Genomic DNA, 20,524 nt, shown 5'->3' on the forward strand with positions numbered 1-20,524 from the left:
TATTACAAGCCCAGATCATTAAGATTCCAAATGGCCCAGCCGGTAGGATTAAATGTTAGGAGGTAAGTCAGAAAATCTTCTCCTGTCTAAAGTTTAACTACCTGAATCACAAAGTGATGCAAATACTGACCAAAAATCTATGGTTATATGCATTTCCTTTCAAATCTCTATTCCCTGGTCCCTCTAAATCCTGTGGGTTTTGTATTTTCCTTAGAATAAAGCAAAAGCTTTATGAACCTTTTAAAATTTTGAAAAGGTTTAAAATGTATATATTTCCAAAGCTTGGACAAGTGATTTACAGAGTTCTAAAAAAGAATGTAGGCTCTGCTCTCTTGTTCTTTTTCTGTTCTATCTTTATATATTCATACAGTCCCTCTGTCCGTGTGTGTATGTAAGTATGGGTACGCATGCTACAGTTATAGGAGTCTCATATTTATTATTTATTTTTTCCATATTTAAGAATCAGAAATAAATTATATTGCTAAATATAATATATTTTAAAAGTATTAAAGACTTTTCATATAATTTGGTTAAATATATTTAGAATAATTTAGAAACCTGAAAATTGTATTGGAGCCTACATAAAGAAATTTTTGGATAAAGCAGATAATAATAACACAAAAGATCTTGTGGCTGTTTTTAGTAAATGGCTTCAGGATAGTGAACCTACAAGGATAATTAAGTAACTAATCAAAAATAAATAAGTTCCTACCCATTTAAAGTATAAAATGGAAACAGAAAAAAGTATATATGAATTTTAAGATTGCTCTTTCATTATTTTCTAAAGTCACTATTTCTTCAGGTTTTTAAGTCTTACCTATTTGATCCATGGCAGCTGCACCCAAAGTAAATTCTGGATCAAAAGCACTCTCTGAACTGCTGGTTAGGGTTGAATGGGACTGATAAAGTCCCTTCTGTCTTCCATACTCAGTAATTAGTTTATAATGACTATGTATAAAATAAAATATAAAACATATTAAGTCTACATCAACAAAGATAAAAATTATATGCACCAAGTATTGGTGTATCTCAAACCTTACATAATCAGATTATCACCAAAAAAAAATGTTGTTTTCATAAAGTCTGTAGAGCATAACCAATCATTCAATCTAGATGTGATACACTTATCTTAAGAGTCACAATATTATAGAACTATAAGTTTAGGACTGAAAGGGTCTATATTTGTCATCTACTCTAATCTCTTTATTTTATAGATTAAGTAACTGAGTCCCAGAGAAGGTAACAGTTGTCCAACATTACACATATAGTGAGAGGCATGATTTGTCCCCAGGTCCTCTGACTCCAAATTGAGCACTCTTTCCCCTGTACCAAACTGCCACTCTATAAATTCTAATGTTGACTATTAATATTTATGATTTATTCTTTTCATTTATCACTCCTTTGAAGGCATCTAAGACATATTGTGATTTTCCCTAAAACTAACTTTAGGTCTACTATAACTGAGAGGTGTCAGCAAAGGTTAAAAAACAAACAAACAAAAATTACCTCTCTAAATCAGACAGTATAATAAATTACAGAACTTTTGTGAAGATCAAATAATAAAGTGTATGTAAAACATTGGAAAACCTTAAAGAATTATAAAAATGGCAGGTTTCATCATTATTATTTCTGAAAATTCTGATCTCAGATTACCTGACTCTACTTTGTACCCTGTCTCTTGCTCATGTCCTCCTAAATTTGGACAACTTAACTTTGCCATTTGCCCAATTTCTTCTTAGTGACTTGAAGTATGCTTGTCAGATGCTTGCTATTTTATGCAACTATGAAAGTCCCCGGCAGTCTCAACTATACAGAGGAAAAAAAACCTTTTAAATGAAATTGTATAAAGATAATTAGAACTATAATGTTAGAACTTACATTGCGCGACCACCGATTTTGGCATGGTCGTAAATTGTCCATCGAGATTTATCTCGGCAAGAGGCATCAACATCATATTGAAGAAGAAGACTCACTATGCCTACTGGTTCACCAATGGCAGCATGCATGATGGGTGTCCTATAATAACAAAGAAACAATTTACATTTAAGAATTTAAAAAGTCATATCTAATCAGATTTTTTTATGTTTCAACAAGAGAATATCTCATATTCTTTAGAGTGAATATCCATGTGGAGCATGCTTAGTGATGGATATGAGTACTTTTATTGCTTATGTGAAGCAGGAAAAATGCAATTAAAAGCAGAAGAAAAGAAAGAAAGAATTTTTTTGTCCCCTTAGAGTTTTTATGGGGATTGTCAAATTTAAGGCTTCATAACAGACAAGTAGACAGTTTGTCAAAGCCTTGTGTGTGCAACAGTTAAGGACTTTCTCCTGGGATCCTACACAGTTTTCATAAGTAGAAAACCAGAATTAAACCAAAAATTTGATCTCCAGTATCAAGATCGAAGAGAAGCATAAACAGGGAAAAAGAGAAAACATAAGGGAATCAGTAGAGCTAAACTGTGTACATCCCTACATGGGAAGATAATACTTTGATTCTTAAAAATCATGTCAATAATAGTACAGCTAGAAGGAAGATACATAGACAGAATTATGAATATAAGGTGAATTTGAGGGAATAACACGAAAATAATTAAGCTATGACAAAGAGGAGTATACTGAATGCAGAAGGAAAGGAGAGATTGAATGTGTTAAATTTGCAGAAGATAAGAGGGTGCCCGATGGCCATTGATTGAACCTTACTGTCATCAATATTGGCACAAAGAAGGAATAATATAGACAATCATTTGAATATAGAAATCTATGTTACCGAACAGGGAAGTAGGAGGGGAGAATATGAAATTAAGGTAGGAGGAGGGTGGGAGAACTGACAGAAGGGAGCAGATCAGGGGAGGTGTTCAACAGAAGCAAAACACTGGTGAAGAGGTAAAGGGTGAAAGGAGAGAGAGGAAACAAGAAGAAAAATAGGATGGAGGGAAATTCTCAGTTAATAATCATAATCATGAATGTAATGGCATGAACTCTTCATAAAATGGAAGCAGGTAGGAGAATGGATTAAAAACCAGAATACTACAATATGTCATTTGCAAGAAACACATTTGAAACAGAGAAATACACACAGAGCAGAGGTATGAGATTGGAGCATAATACATTATGCTTCAGCTTAAGTGTAAAAGCAGGAGTAGCCATCCTGATCTCAGAAATATTAAAAGCAAAAATAGATCTAATTACAAGAGATAAGGAAGGAAACTACATCTTGCTAAAAGATACCATAGACTATGAAGCAATATCAATTCTAAACATATATGTACCAAGTGGTATAGCATCCAAATTCTTAAAAGAGAAGTTAAATGAGTTAGAGAAAGAGATAGACAGCAAAGTTATGCTAGTGGCGGACCTCCACTGCTTCCTCTTAGAACTCAATAAATCCAACCAAAAAATAAACACTCAAGAAACTAAAGAGGTAAATAGATTATTAGAATAGTTAGATATGACAGAGCTCTGGAGAAAACGGAATGGGAACAGAAAGGAATATACCTTTTTCTTGACAGCATATGTTACCTAAGCAAAAAAACTGACCATGTATTATGGCATAAAAACTTCAAAACCAAAAGTAGAAAGGCAGAAATATCACATGTATTCTTTTTAGATTATAATGCAATTAAAGCCACTTTCACCAAAGGGTGCGAGAAAGACAGATTAAATGTTAATTGGAAACAAAATAATCTAATCCTAAACAATAAGCAGGTCAAAGAATAAATCATAGAAACAATCAGTAATTTCATTAAAGAGAATGACAACCATGAGACACCATACTGAAATGGATGTGATACAGCCAGAGCAGTGCTTAGGGGAGAAATTATTTCTCTAAATTTTTACTTCAACAAAACATAAAAAAGATGGGATCAATTAATTGCTTTCCCAACTAAAATAAATAAACAAAAGAAAAGGAAACTAGAAAAAATGAATAAAAAATCCCCAACTGAACCAAATGCCAAATTCTGAAAATCAAAGGTGAGTAGTAAGATTAAAAGCAAAAAACAAAAACAAAAACTACTGAGCTAACAAATAAATCTGGAAGCAAGCTTTATGAAAAAAGAAGAAGACAGATAAGCTATTGATTAATTTGATTGAAAAAAAAAAGAAAGAAAGAAGAAAACAAACTACCAGTATCAAAAATGAAAAGAGTGAAATCATCGTCAAGGAAGAAGAAATTAAAGCAATCATTAGGAAATACTTTGCCCAATTATGTGTCAATAAATCTGACAATCTGAGCTAAATCAATGAATATTTTTGAAAATATAAATTACCCAGATTAATAATCAGGAAACAGAATGCCTAAATAAATCCATCTTAGAAAAAGATACTGAACCAGCCATTAATGAATTCAGTATGAAAAAATCCCCAAGGGCCAGAGTGGTTCACAAGTGAAGTCAATCAAACACTCAGAGAACAATGAATTACTATATGTAAAATATTTGGAAAAATAAGTGGAGTCATAATAAACTCCTTTTATGACAAAAAAATGTGGTACAGATATCTAAAACGTGAAGAGCTAAAAGAGAAAAAGAAAATTGTAGATCAATTTCCCTAGTGAATATCCATGCAAACATTTTGAGCAAAATACTAGGAAGGCAATTGCGACAACTTAGCACAAGGATTATATACTACGACCAGGTGGGATTTGTACCAGGAATGCAGGGTTGGTGCAGTATTAGGAAAACTATAAGCACAACTGACCATATCCATAAAAAACCAACAGATATCATATGAATATCTAAACAGATGCTGAAAAAGCTTTTGACAAATCATAGCTCACATTCCTATTAAAAACACTGGAGAGGATAGGAATAAGGGGAATGACAAGCAGTATCTATCAAAAACCTTCAACAAGCATCATCTGTAATGGAGATAAGCTAGAAGCCCTGCCAATAAGATCAAGGTGAAGGAAGAATGCCCATTACCACCACTACTGTTCAATAGTGTACTAGAATTGCTGGCTATAGCAATAAGAGAAGAAAAAGAAATTGAAGGAAATAGAATAGGCAATAGGGAAACAAATTTATCGCTCTTTGCAACTGATATGAGAGTATACTTAGAGAATCCTAGAAAATCAACTGAAAAAGTACATGAAATAATTAACAACTTCAGCAAAATTGCAGGATATAAGATAAATCCAAGTAAATCATCAGGAATTCTTTTTTATGACCAACAAAGCTCAGCAGCAAGAAATAGAAAGAGAAATTCCATTCAAAATAACTGTAAACAATACAAAATACTTGGGAGTCTACCTACCAAGACAAACCCAGGAACTGTATGAACACAATCACAAAATGCTTTTCATACAAATGAAGTCAAATCTAACAATGGGAAAAATATCAATTGCTCATGGGTAGGCAAAGCCAACATAATAAAAATCACAAGTCTGCCAAACCAATTTACTTATTCAGTGCTAATAAAACTGCCAAGAAAAGTATTTGACAGAACTAAAAAAAAAATCACCAAAAATTCATCTGGAAGAAAAAAAGGTCAAAATATGAAGGGAATTAATGAAAAAAAAAGTACAAAGAAAGGTGGCCTAGCAATACCAGATATATAGCAGTAATCATCAAAACTAATCTTGTATGTAAGAAATACAGTGGTGGATCAATGGAATAGATTAGGTACAAAAGACAATAGTTAATGACCACAGGAACCTAGTATTTGATAAACGCAAAGACCCCAGCTTATGGCAAAAGAGTTCACTATTTCACAAAAACTGATCAGAAAACTCAAAAACAATAAGAAATAAACCAACATCTCACATTGTATCCCAAGATAAGGTCAAAATGGGTGCATGATTTAGACATAAAGGATGACACCAAAAGCAAATTAGAAGAGCGAGGAATCAAGGAATGTGACCTGTCAGATCTATGGGTAAGGGAAGAAGTTATGACCAAATAAGAGATAGAGAGCATTATGAAATGTAAGATAGACTACTTTGATTATATTCAAATAAAAAGCTTTTGTACCAATAAAACGAAGAGTAGAAGGAAAGCAGAAAGCTGGGAAACAATCTTTATAGCAAGCGTCTCTGAAAAAGATCTCATTTCTCAAATATATACAGAACTAAGTCGAATTTGTAAGAATATAAATCATTCCCCATAATAAACAGTCAAATGATAGGAACAGGCAGTTTTTAGATGAAGAAATCAACGTGATCCACAGGCATATGAAGAAGTCCTCTAAATCACTTTGGATTAGAGAAATGCAAATTAAAACAACTCTGAGGTGCCACCTCACAATTATCAGATTGGCTGATATGACAAAAAATGAAAATGATCAATGTTTGAGAGGATGTGGAGAACTGGGGACAGTGACACACTGTTGGTAGAGTGGTGAACTGATAAAACCATTCTGGAAAGCAATTAGGAACTATGCCCAAAGGGCAACCAATCTGTGTACACTCTTTGATCCAGTAATACCACTATTAGTTCTGTATCCCAAAGAGATTATAAAAAACAGAAAAGGACCTACATGTACAAAAATATTTATAACAACCCTATTAATGGTGGCAAAATATTTGGAATTGAGGGGATGCCCATTACTGAATAAGCTGTGTGTATGAATATAATGGAATACTATTGTGAGCAGGCAGATTTCAGAAAAACGTGGAAAGACTCGTATCACTGATCTAAGTGAAATGATAGAACCAGGAAAACATTGTACACAGTTAGCAGGAACACTATGTGATGATCAACTGTGAATGACTCAGCTCGTCTCAGCAGCACAATGATGTGAAATAAGTCAGATCACGAAGAGCTCATGAAGGAAAAAGCTATTCACATCCAGATAAAGAGCTGACGGACTCTGGATGCAGATGGAAGCATAGTTTCTCCTTTACTTTGTTCTTTTTCAAGTTTTTGTCTTTTTGATCTGTTTTCTTCTTTCACAACTATGACTAATATGGAAATATATTGTACATGATAGCACATGTATGATCCATATCAAACTGCTTGCCAGTTTCAGAAGAAGGGAGGGGAGCGAGGGAGGGAGAAAAATTTGGAATTCAAAATTTTGTAAAAATAAAATGCTAACAATTGTCTTGACATGTAAGTGTGGGGAAATACTATTAAAAAAATTAACATTCAGAAGTGAAGGCTCAAAAAGATACCACACACATCTTTTGAAATATCTGCTCAATGAAAAATCTAAAAATCTAATCTATTACTTTTTAATATTCATATATTTTTATTTCCTTAGGAAGCAATCTTTCCCAAATGTTCCCATGTTGGTGTTAATGAAAATAGAAATAATGGTAGTTCTGTTCTATTTCATATCTATGCATTGTCACTCTTCAAATTTCATAAACAAATGCTCTCAGGATGATCTGATTTAGGCTTCATGTCAAACAACCTACAGGTTTATCTTCTCTTCAACTGCTTTTCATTATTTTGGAAAGCAATACTGGTCTTCATCTTCTATCCTCTTCCTCTTCATTTCATTTTGTTTTATTTTATTTTATTTACAAATTATGTTTTAGTGTAAGCTTGAGTTCATCTTAGCCATAATAGCTCTCTTTTTGGCAGAGATTATGTCTCCCAGCTGATGCCGTTTCTGGGCTCTTTTGGCCTTCTCTTTGAGGCAACTCCTTTGCATTAAACTTTTGAGAAATTTCATATGTCCACTGCCTAGCATGGGGCTTAGCATATATAGTGCTCGAATGTGTTAAATTTGGAGAAGATAAGAGGGTGCCCGATGGCCATTGATTGAACCTTACTGTCATCAATATTGGCACAAAGAAGGAATAATATAGACAATCCAGCTTGTTAACTGGTAATAGCTATGTCCATTTCATCTGGGGGAGTTGATAGCATGCTTAATCACAAGAGGAAACAGCTGCTATGACTACTGTCTGCTTTTCATCTTTATCCTTTTTTCTCATTTATATTAATTTTGACCTTTATTCTGGACAGTCGATGATCTGAATGAATATAGACAACTAATTCCAAAATTATTCCAACAATTGTAATCAGTCCTATTTGTGTGTTAGGATAATGTCAGGTCCTTGTCTTTTTGTTTTGTTTTGTTTTGTTTTTCAATTTTGGTGATATCAAACAAGTTTCTCACATGCTAATGTTAAAATCATACAAGGCTCAATGACCCATGCCACACAAAGGGATAACTTGGTTCAATGAGTAAGTATCAGCATTAAGCTAGATGTAAATTGTGAGGCATATGCTCACCTAAGGTGTTTCCCAGTGTTACATAGGATGTCCTGGACAGGATCCAAATAGAACAGAGATTGTATATGATGGCAAAGATTTACAAATGCTCCTATTTGTGGATGACATTGTGCTGATTGTATCAAGCCCTGGAACAAAAAGCTCCTTGATGAAATCCAAACTTAGTCAAAATGTATTGGTCTAAGAATCCACCCTGAAAAAGTGAATGAAAAGTAAATATTTCCTAGATTACGTAGAGTTGAAAGGACAGCCCCATCTACTTGGTCAATCTATATCTTTGTAGAGGTGTTTATATGTGTCCTAATACACACGCACACTGCTTGAATGGGTATTGAAGAACAGCAGTGCACTGGGCTCATAATTATTGGGAAAAGGAGATTCAACTGAATTTCATTTGAGAAACTATACAGCACTTACAATGGCTCCATTGCCACAAAAGTTCATTGTATAAACACCAATATTCTCTCAAGAATGCTATGTGGCCACAGTGATTTTTTAAAAATCCAAAAACCAAAAATAATCTCAGAAGGATCAAAACTGTAGATAATCTCAAAGGCCATGGAAATATGCATGGTGAGTATAAGGAGTTTCAGGCAATAATGACTTTGATGTAGGAAGTGGTATGACAGACATTCTCAAAGACATGGATAAACAAACAAACAAAAAAAAGAGGATGACCTAATCTTGTATTAAAAATAAAAGCCAGAAAGAATTTTCACTGCACTGTTCCTCATGTATTAAAAGAACCAGGAGAAAGCTTCAGTGTGTTTCCTGGATCCTCTATAGTGGATTTATGGAATGACAATGATGAAAATCATGTAGGATAAGAAGGCATGGAAAGATTCAAATATGTACCAGTCGCACAAGTTTCCACAATGATAAGATCATGGGTTCATCAGAGTATGTCATCGTATTATTCTTGTATTGGTTTGTATTTCTCAATGTGCATATTCTTAAGGAAAAATCAAAAAAAGGAAGAGGAGAAGACACACACTACAATTCTCATGGGTGACATGAAGATTATTTCATAAAGAGAATCACCTGAAACACCAGAGTACAAAACTTCTTTGGGATAATCTTAACTAACTTAAAATCAAATAAATAAAACTGCAAATAGTAATCACCAATTAACCAAGATTGGCAGGCCTACATGAACTGCTTTCTCTGTTGCAGTCAAGAATAATAGTTTTTCTTTTCATACCGGATGTTTTTGGACATTTTTCACCCTTTCACAATGATAACCAGTTTTGATTATTGTTGTTCCATGTGTTCCATGGTTTAAGTTGTTCTTATTATTCTAGAAACTTTTCTCTCTTTATTTTATTTCAAGCAGTAATTACTGTACCTTTTAGTGTTATCCGTGGCATTCACATTTGCTCCATTTTTTAAGAAAAAATCTACCATAGCAGATTATTTTCTCTAATTGCAACCACAAGCGGTGTATAGCCTTCCTGCAAAATCATGTTAAAGATATTGTTACAATATGTAAAAATTCTATATGTATACATCAATTCAGCTTAAGGCATTTTGTGAACATCCTGTGAACTTGCTAAAATTTGTTAAGGAGGTATGGTACGACGGAATTTTGGAGCAAGAAGACCAATCCTGCTTCTGTTAGTTAATTCCTGTGTGATCATAAGCAAATTATTTCACTTCTCTGGGTCTTAGTTTCCTCATATGTAAAATGACAGAATGAAACTAGAGAGCCTCTGGGATTCCTTCCAGCTATAAATTTGTGATCAGTATATAGAGACCCAGGATTTATAGGAGACTATTCCATATCATTTCCAGAGTATGTTCCGTTCTTGCTATCTTTGTGTCATGATAACTTATTGTCTGCATGCAGCCAACCTTATTTCCTCAGTACTCTGCGAAGCTAAAGCTATACCATTGGTCAATTTTACTTTTGCCTACTTCTCTTTACCTACTGCCCTTGAGTGTGTATAAGCAGCCTCAAAACTTAAGAAAATCTTGCCTTAAGGTGATTAAACCTAGAAGAAAGTCTTTTCATTGGCATATTCCTCTCTTCTCAGCCCTCCTAAAGTATGCTTTATGTTTCTTTTTCTCTCTCAAGTGGCAGTGACTAAGAGTTACACCTTTTTCCTAAAAATTAGGAGTTATTCAGTAACTATAGAAAGGAAAGGGTATAGTCTTTAGGAAATAGGAAAAAAACACATACACTTAAGAATTTATTCTTGCAAAATTTCTGTGTCTGTGTATTTTTATACTTAGTAGGAACGCATTTTAAAAAGATTTAAAAAAAAATTAGTGGCATATCTACATGACAAATTAACATTGTGTTATCATATGTAAAGGTCTATTTGTAGAAAAAGCATTGTAGGCAAATATTTGGTGGAACCACTGCATTCTGGGGAGCAGACCTAATGTATCATGCAATCAAAATTCTGGAGAGACAGCTGCGATGGAATGGGCAGAGAGTTAGCCTCAAATTCAGTAAGACCTAGATTCAAAGCCTGCCACTCACCCACATATACTAGCTGGGAACATTTCAGTACCCTAGGACACTCCATAAAGACAGGGTTTCTTTAGTTTTATTGTATCATGGATTCCTTTCCCGAATAACGTTTTTAAATGCGTAAATATATAGAATGTGAAGGAGGCCAATTACATGAAGACAACTATTAAGTCATTGTTGCTTTTTTAAAGATAATGTATCTTGTGTAACAATCCCTAGTCTAAGATTAAATTGTAGAGCAGGCCCTAGTCTAAACCAGTAGAGGGAGTTTCCTCATTAGGAAGTCCAACGTGAGTAAAATCTCCTCCCTTGTTCGCCCACCCCTCCTCCTCCACCTCCACACTATTAGAAAATTCCAAAGGCCAATGAACGTTGACTACAGAATTATTTTAAGTTATTTTCATTAAAGAAATGCTTCCATGAATATATGAATTACAAAATATGTGAATTGGACACCACCTGATTGCACATTTTAACTCACAAAATAGTTTATTATACAAAAGGTGGGTTTCTACCTTGTTTTTTCCCTCAATGTCCATGTTGTGTTTCAGCAGCTTTGCTGCTATAGCTGTGTTCTGTCCAAAGGCAGCATAGTGAAGTGCCGTGTTGTTGTCGGTGTCCACAAGATTGAGGTCTGCACCATGTTCGAGCAGGGTAGTAGCACACTCCTCATGTTGACACCGTACTGCCTGTCAATATAGTACAGAGAAAGAGACAATTAATGCTCTGAGATAAAAATTTAATATACTAAAACATCATTAATGTTATTTAAATAAGTTAGTAAACCATATTTTCTTTTTAAAAAATTTTTAATTTTATTAATTTATTTTGATTTATCAACAATCACTTCCATATACTTTAGAGTTGAAAATATTTCTTCCCCTTCCTCCTCCCCATCCTCCCCAAGACGGCACACAATCTGATATAAGCTTTACGTTTACATTCCTATTAAACATATTTTCACATTAGTGAAGTTGTAAGTAAAAATTAAAACCAATAGGAGGAACCATCAGAAAGCCGAAACAAAACTCAACAGAAGGTAAAAATGAGTGATAGCGATTCGACTTCCATAGTTCTTTCTTTGGATGTGGACAGCATTTTCCATCCCGAGGCCTCTGGAGATGTCTTAGGTCCTTGCAATGCTGAGAAGGATTCAGTATAACAATATTAGTCATCGCATAACGTGGCTGTTATTGTGTACAAAGTCCTCTTGGTTCTCCTTACTTCACTCAGCATCAGACCACATAAGTCTTTCCAGGTTTTTCTGAAGCCTGCCTGTTCATCATTTCTTATAGCACAATAGTATTCCATTACATTCATATACCACAACTTGCTCAGCCATTCCCCAATTGAAGGGCATCCTCTTAATTTCCAATTCTTTGCCACCACAAAAAGAGCTGTTCTGAATATTTTTGTACACGTGGGTTTCCCATTTGTTTGATCTCTTTGGGATATAGCCCTAGAAGTGCTATTGCTGGATCAAAGGGTATGCACATTTTTGTAGCATAGTTCCAAACTGTTCTCCAAAATGGTTGGATCATTTCACAACTACCCCAACAATGTATTAGTGTTCCAATTTTCCCACATCTCCTGCAACATTTATCATTTTCCTGTTTTGTCATGTTGGTCAATCTGATAGGTGTGATGTGGTACCTCAGAGTTGTTTTGATTTGTAAATCATATTTTCTTAAGCAGAGAGAAATCAAAAAGCATTTCATTGACCAGCATGATTAACTAGTACATACCTTCATCAAAGGTGTTAGATTATCATTGTCCAGCAGGTTTAGATCGCAGTGTCTCTCTACTAAGAGAGCTACAACATCTGGATATCCATTAGCACAGGCCAGGTGTAGAGGTGTCCTACGGAAAGAGAGAGCTATGTGACTGCTTGATAATGTATTACAACAATCACAATTTTGCACTTATTAGTTAGTGTGATTTCTAACATAAAATGCATTATTATTCTTATGCCTAGACTCTAAATCACTGCCAAAATGAATATAAATGGATACTACTGTCACCCAAAGAAATATAAAATATGCATTAGCTCTTTTTGCTCGATATGATGGACAAAATTGCCAGGGGTAAAAACAAAAACAAAAACAGATTAAAAATTCACTACTCTGCTCAGTTTCTGACCTCAGTTGGTTCACCTCCCTTTAGGCAAATTGATGGCCTCTCGTACTTTGGGATTCACCATATTGATGCCAGCCTCAATGCAGACATCATTCTGGCATAGCCCACCAGCTGCAAACTCATGAGTTCAAGAGATCTGCCAGCCTCAGTCACACTGGTAGCTGGGATTACGGTGTGCATCACCCTGCTTGGCTGTTAAGTGTAATAATAACTTCTTTCCACTAAGAGCATCCATAATTACAAAACATTTAGTAAAGCAGCTGCCTCAGAAAAACATTTACATCTTTGCATATTGTGTATTTGTACAAGCACGTGTGCAAATGTGTGTGCATTCTCCACTAAAATCTTACTGCCACGTGACATTGGACAGTGGAAGTGAATCTGTGCTGCTAAAGGCCATCCCAGCAGGGTGCAAGTTTTGGTAGTTCTACCATGATGGCAAGGTTTTGAAGTAAGAGCCTGGTACGTCGCCGCCTTATAATCTCGCCAATTGTGTCTTGCCAAGCCTCAGCCTTGAATCACTGCTGCCTTCTACTGTCTTTCTTCCTATACACTTGCTACTCAATAAAGGTGGAGAAAATCATACAACTGTGTTTACTAGATCTACTATAAATTTATGTTACATAATCTCAACTGGGCTCTCACTGCTGCAAGGCAATCACTTTATATTCTAGCTCCATGGTAAATTCCCTATGCCACTCACCAGAGCAGCTCTTGCAACCTTTTAATCCCTCCTCAAACCTCCCTTGGTTCACTATGTACCTTCTCAACTAAAAATCTTGCCTCATATTTTACAGAAAAAACTGAGGCCATTACCTGAGTCCTCCCTGTTCCTACCTCCTTCTCATCTAACGTACAAATGCCTTCTGCCACTATGTCCTTCTTCAGCCACCTCATAGGAAGAGGTGGCCCTTCTCCTTGCCACTGAGAATGCTTCTACATGTAGAAGTGATACCATTCTATCTTATCTCCTCTAATGGGTTATGCCCTCTATCATTCCTATTCTTATTTATCTTCAATCTTTCCCTGCCTACTAATTACTTCCCTGATAGCCTACATACATTCCCATATCCTCTCCCTCATTCTCAAAAAATCATCACTTGATCAATCTGTCCCCACTCTCATCCCACATCTCTCTTGCCATTTGTGGTTAGATGTGAGGAGAAGGCCTTTGACAACAGCTGTCTCCACTTCTTCTCCTGTCATTTTCTTTTAACACTCTACAGTCTGGCTTCCAAACTCTTCAAAGATACTAATGCTCTCTTAATTGCCAAATCTAATGGTCTTTTCTCAGTTCTCATCCTTCTCCTCTCTGAAGCCTTTCAAACTAGACCACTCTTCTCCTTGATATTCTCTTCTCTCTAGGTTTTGTAACACTACTCTTTCTTGGTTCTCCTCCTAAGTATCCCATCCTCTCCTCCTTAGTCTCCCTTTCTGATTACCTCCTAGAATGCAAGGACATTCCCCGCTCCCCAAGTTCTTCGTATCTATTGCAGTTAGGTGGGTGCCTGATACATATAGCAGATGCTTAATAAAAGCAGAAATTAATTTTCTGCCTTGGCATTTTTACACTTCACATATCGTGGCCATGTTTCCCCACATGGGACAGGCAACTAGAATGGACAGGAGTGCTGGGCGTGGAGTCAGGAAGACTTATCTTCCTGAGTTCACAACTGGCCTCAGATACCCATGTGACCCCGGGCATGTCACTTAACCCTGTTTGCCTGAATTTCCTTATCCATAAAAGGAGCCGGAGAAAGAAACGGCAAACCATTCTAGTATCTTTGCTAAGAAAATCCCTCAAACACAGTCATGGGTAGTCACACACAACTGAAACGACTCAAAAACTACATTTCACTAGAAGAGAGTAGTATTTTCCCAAGTTGCCATTGAGAAAATATAAGTTGGTTGGACCCTGGCTCAAAGTAAAATGAAGGAGTTTCCCGTTCATTAAAATTGAACAGGCAGGAAGGTGAGGTGACACCACCTTTCCGGACTTACTATCCAATGTCCAGGAGGGAAAGCCTGACCGTGATGGGAGGTGCTGTCCTGTCCCAGCTGCTGAGGGGAACAGCTTTTCCAAGGGTGAGTAAAGACACACAGACGCACAAGGAGGGAGGCGTGGGGGGTGTCTTAGGCTGCCGGGGGGAAGGCTTCCCTTCTCTCCCCTCTTCCCACTCCCTCTTACCGATTCATTTTATCTCGATCGTTCACGCCTGACTTCCTCAGCAGCAGCTGGTGCTGCACCTTCGCCACATCCCCAGTGGAGGCAGCTTTGTGGATCTTCTCCAGGTCCTTGGCCCTAATCAGGTATCCTGAATTAGGATCGGATTCTTGGACCCCGCTGTCCCTCCTCCTGAGGGCGAAGGTTGGAAGTGGATTCACTGTTCGCTTTCTGCGGAAACTGAAAATCTTTTTCATTTTCGCTACTGAACTTCAGAGCCGGTAGGGAGAAATAGGGAGGGGTTTTCTCTTGGCCTTTCAGCCTTCTCAGGGACCTCGCCTCCGCTACAGAACTGCAGTGGCCGGAGACTGGAGGTTAAGAGATTCCAGAGGCGCAACAGTTATGAAGATTCAAGCCTAGTGACAGTTGTAGCCCTGGCAACGCCTCGAGGCAGACAATTCCGCATACATTTATCAGATCCTCCTGTGTCATGCATGGGCCCAATGGAAAAGTCATGCACAGGTGAGTGTGCATGTGCTGGTTCCATTAGCTCTCAGTGGGAGGGGCCCAAAGCTCTAGATCTGAAAGTGGCTGAGCTCCAGGCTGCTTCAGGTGCTCCAGCTTCTTTCCTCTCTCGCGCTGAAAAGGGATGCACAGCAAAGTAGTGGGGATAAGGACGAGGTGTGGCCTAATGGGAAGCGTGCTGGATCTGGATTCAGAGGATTCGGGTTCGAATCCTGGAACCCACTCTGTTACTTGCCTTTGCGAAGATGGAAAAAGTCCTTTTTCTTTCTGAGCCTCAGTTTCTTCCTCTGTCAAATGAAGACGTTGTACTAGATGACCTCCCAAGTGTCTTCCAGCCCTTCATGACTCTGTGAAGCCCAGACTGAAACAAGTGTCATGGGGGTCTGCTCGGTGCCCTGGGACAAATACAGTCTAAGTTCTTCTTTCTTCTGATTATCCCTTCCCCTTTCTTGCTTCCAGGAGGAGGGAGAATGATTTGTATGGGACAGGGAGCCTGGTCCAGGGAGGGTGGAGTTGGCATTAGCCAGGAAGCCCTGGGTTCAAGCCCAGCCTCTGCAGAATTACAATTGCCATATTGATGCTGTTATTAAGGGTAGGAAGGAAGGGGTTACAACAGTTCACTGAAAAAACAAAAGATATGTCAGTTTTCGTTGATCATAAGTTGCTAAAAAAATTAAACATCCTTAGGCTATAGTAATAGAATAATAATGTTTAAATCCCAAAGGATGATTCCATTTGACTCTGGGCTGAAGAAATGCAGTCCAGTCTATTGTGTTTAATTATGGATGCTACATATTAGGTGGTGATGGGGTACTTGTGCTCAGACCCCAGTCCTCGGAACATATCTCTCCCCAGCCCAAAGGCCCTATCTCTGGCAGTAATTCATGAGTAGACCCCAGTGAGGCAAACTATCTTTCCCTGTTACAAGAAAAAGCTGACCTCTGTAGAATTTTCCTTGTATGAACAAGACTATCTTGTACCAGCAGACCTACCATATACAATCTAGAGGTCAAGCTATAGACGTAATTCCCAACTCCCAGGCTATCTTATTATAGATGTAGAGGTGTACAGGTACAGATTCTTTAGAAGTTCTCCTCCCAGGCCATGCCAATAGCGAACAACACCTGTGCCAAAAGGTACAGAAAGTGTATGTTCACCACCTAATTAGCAAACTTGGCACACCACTCACTGAACTTTTCCTATATAAGCTTTAGCATCAATCCTGTTAAGTTGTGAGTTCCCTAAGAAGCTCTGCCTGCCACAATAGTGGTACAATAAACTTTTTGTCCCTGGACTGGAAGACTACTTGAGTTTGTGAATTCTTTACAGATGACTCTGCCCTGAACCAAGTTATTTTGGGTCCCTGCACCCCTAAAACACATCAGAGGAGATTGATAAATTCAGAGAGAAGAGATATGGATGAACTAAGAATGATTAAGATAGAGGAGACCACTGGAAGGCATGTCTATTTTCAAATATGTGAAGGGCCATTGTGAAGAACTGGGAGTCTCCAAAACAGATTGCTAAGACCAGTGATGAAAGCAGCCTGTTTTGGGCTGGTATAAGGAAAAATAAGCTTTATAGCAATGGAATGGACTGCTTGTGAGACAATTTCCCTCAAGTAGAAGTTGTCTGACCGCAGTGCTCAAACAATTCTTACATTGATTGTAAGGCTGGACCGCACGATTTTTAAGGTCCCTTCCAACACAGATATTTTGATTCTCTATATATCATTGATAATGATACTGTTGCAGGATGACACTAGAATAGATCATCAAAGTTGGTTTTGTTTTTAAGGGACATATAATGTATAGTAGAAGCTAGAAGATTTTTGTTCATTGAAATTAATTCAACCCTCAAGGCATAAGGAAATATCTGCAAAGGGGAATAGAACAGGTTATTCTCAAACTAGCCTTGTTGTTCCCCCCACTTTTGCTTCTCTGCTGCTTTCTATTCATGACATGAATTCCTCTTCTCCTTCTCCATCTTCTCCTTCTCCATCTTCTTTAGCTTCTAAAGCTCCTCGTCCTCGTCCTCCTCCTCCTCCTCCTCCTCCTCCTCCTTCTTTTCTTCTTCTTCTTCTTCTTCTTCTTCTTCTTCTTCTTCTTCTTCTTCTTCTTCTTCTTCTTCTTCTTCTTCTTCTTCTTCTTCTTCTTCTTCTCCATCTTTTCCTCCATCTTCATTAGTTTCCAAAGCCCCTTGTCCATCTTTTCCTCCTTCTTCTCTATTTTCTACTTCTTGTACTCCTCCTCCTCCTCCTCCTCCTTCTTTTTCTGTCCAAACAACCAAAATGCAAGTTAATCCTATACATCTTTTGGTTTCTATAGTGGACTGTTTTTGGTGCAGTGTGTAAGTCAGATGATCCATATGTTGTTGGTTTTACTTGTGACATGACTTGTCAACATTTCTTCAAGGGATAGACTCTCTCTGTTCTATCAGCCGTACCTGATATCCTACAGAACCTCAATGCTGTCTCTAAATGGCATAATGATAGGGGCAGCTAGGTGGCACAGAGGATAGAGCACTGGCCCTGGAGTCAGGAGGACTTGAGTTCGAATCTGGCCTCAGACACATAATATTTACTAGCTGTCTGACCCCTGGCAAGTCACTTAGCCTTATTGTCTAGCCAAAAAAAAAAATAGATGGCATATGATGTTCAATAACATTTTCTATGATATAGTATCGTGACTACATTTGGGTTATGGGTTGGCTAGTTAGAAGTCCTATTTAACAAGTAACAGAATCATTACTTACATATTATACTGTGTACGATTTGTGGATAGAAAATTAGTAATGCATTTCACAATTATTTTCTAACATACATACATACATACATATATATATAAAATACTTATTGGGGAGAGGGCCAATGTGTGTTACCAGAAAAAAAACCTAGCTGATATATATAGGGAAAAAAATATGGAAAATAAATTAAATTTGTTAATGCTTAAAATATACAGGCAAATTATTAATTAAAAGCTTATGCCTTCGGGCAGCTAGGTGGCACAGTGGATAGAACATTGGCCCTGGAGTCTGGAGGACCCAAGTTCAAATCCAGCCTTGGACACACAGTACTGACTACTTGTGTCACCGTAGGCATGTCAGTTAACCCTGATTACATCACCTCCCCCCCCCCAAAAAAAGCTCATGACTTAATGTCAAATGTTTGGCAGAAACCTGTTATCAAATTTATGATGTTTAAAAATATTTTCATGAGTTTTTAATGAAGACAAATGAAAATAGACTAGATGAAAGCTAGTTGAAAATGGACAAGTTTTATTATAACTACTATTGGTGATACTAATAGCTCCCCTGTACTTACTATCTTGTGGTTTATCCAGCACTTTACATATTTTATCTCCATTTTTACAACAATCTTGCGAAATAGGCAGTTTCTTTATGGTTATCTCCATTTCATGGCTTGAGACACAGCTAATAAATGACAGGGGCTAGATTTGAACCCAGTTCTTTGGATGTCAAATCTAATAAAGCTATCTGTTATGAAGTTTCTCTTTGGTTTTCCTTTTTATAGGGCACATTTGTGTAATGTGTGCCGTTTTGCCCATCTCTTTTTGAGACTATACAGATTCTGTCTATATAGGATTTAGTCTCTCTCTCTCTCTCTCTTCTCTCTCTCTCTCTCTCTCTCTCTCTCTCTCTATATATATATATATATATATATATATATATATATATATATATATATATATATATATATATATATATGTGAAGTCTTCCCATTGGTTCTCAAGGCAAAACTTAGCTACCTTCCAATTAATGCAAATAATGAATCTTATGAATTAGTCACATTATCTGGATTGCAGTACATGTTTGAATTGGACTGGAATAAACTGCCATAGTTTACATAATTATAACTTCAAATAGTGTGAATGTATGGGACAACTTCATGGAATTCATTATTTATACTAATTAACACTTATCTGTATACCCACAGTTCTGGCTTAAAAACCAATGGGGAGGGGAGAGGTGGGTGGCGCAGTGGATAGAACACCGGTCCTGAAGTTAGGAGGACCTGAGTGCAAATCTGGCCTTAGATCAAACACTTGACACTTACTAGCTGTGTGAACCTGGGCAAGTCACTTAACCTCAATTGCCTAAAAATAAAATTTTAAAAAAAGGACCAAGAGGAAGCTGAAATCCCTGCCCTCCCCCCCCCCATTTCCCAAAATGTTCCTGTTTCTTTATGGCTTGCAATCATAAGGATTCTTCAAAACTTCATGGTAGAGTAGAGTAAGGGAACAGCGGAAGCAGTATATCTTCCAGAGTCAATAGGTGATTGAACAGCAACCTCAAAACGGATGAGCCCAGGAGACTTTGTAAGTTTCAAAAGGTCATGAGGCCATTAAACGTCTGGTTGTAATATCTTCAAAGTGGTCAGTTATGGTGGCAGCAGCAGCAAGAGTGTGCTGGGACAAAAGGAAGGGTTGCTATTTGAGAAAGAGGAGTCATTGGAAAAGATCTTCCTTGAAGATCTGTGTGTATGTGTCTGTGGGTGTGTATGCGTATAACTATGTATATATATACATATATATACATACACATACATATAATATACATGTATGTCTATACTTATACATATATGTATGCAACACATATACACATATACATATACATATACATATACATATACATATACATATACATATACATATACATATACATATACATATACATATACATATACATATACATAGTCCTGCACTGTAATTCCTTTAAGCTCATCATCACTTTCTAAGTGAGAAGGAAACAACCTGTCCACCTGTCCTATTATCTGATGCATGGGAAAGCATTTCTCCTTTCTCTCCTTCCTTTGGGAAACCCTACATTAAAGCCAAAAGCAACACTACTGTAAATAGCAACTTTCCCTGTGAAGCTGAGGTGGGGTGAGGAGCCAATGGATGTTCTAATAGCTTCCAATTCCCTAGCTTTGTTTTGCTATTTGAAAGTCAGGCTTCTTCCAGAATTGTAACTTAGGAAAAGAGTGATGTCAGGTGAAGGACAAAAATTTGTCCAGGTT

The 20,524-nt window shown here is 37.0% G+C and overlaps 1 protein-coding gene across 1 annotated transcript in view; it reads right to left on the reverse strand.

The window, feature by feature from the left end:
• The window catches only part of LOC110223902 (uncharacterized), a 33,860-nt gene extending 18,571 nt beyond the window's left edge, over nt 1-15,289 (reverse strand). The window contains 7 exon segments of the mRNA XM_021009625.2: nt 818-948; nt 1,879-2,016; nt 9,531-9,594; nt 9,597-9,636; nt 11,177-11,350; nt 12,407-12,521; nt 14,986-15,289. Of these exon segments, the coding sequence (XP_020865284.1) occupies nt 818-948; nt 1,879-2,016; nt 9,531-9,594; nt 9,597-9,636; nt 11,177-11,350; nt 12,407-12,521; nt 14,986-15,218 (895 nt within the window). The 5' untranslated portion in view covers nt 15,219-15,289.
• Nucleotides 15,290-20,524: the final 5,235 nt, after the last annotated feature.

Source organism: Phascolarctos cinereus, unplaced genomic scaffold (genome assembly GCF_003287225.1).
Source record: "Phascolarctos cinereus isolate Bilbo 61053 unplaced genomic scaffold, phaCin_HiC Scaffold_1;HRSCAF=81, whole genome shotgun sequence".
NCBI lineage: Eukaryota > Metazoa > Chordata > Mammalia > Diprotodontia > Phascolarctidae > Phascolarctos > Phascolarctos cinereus.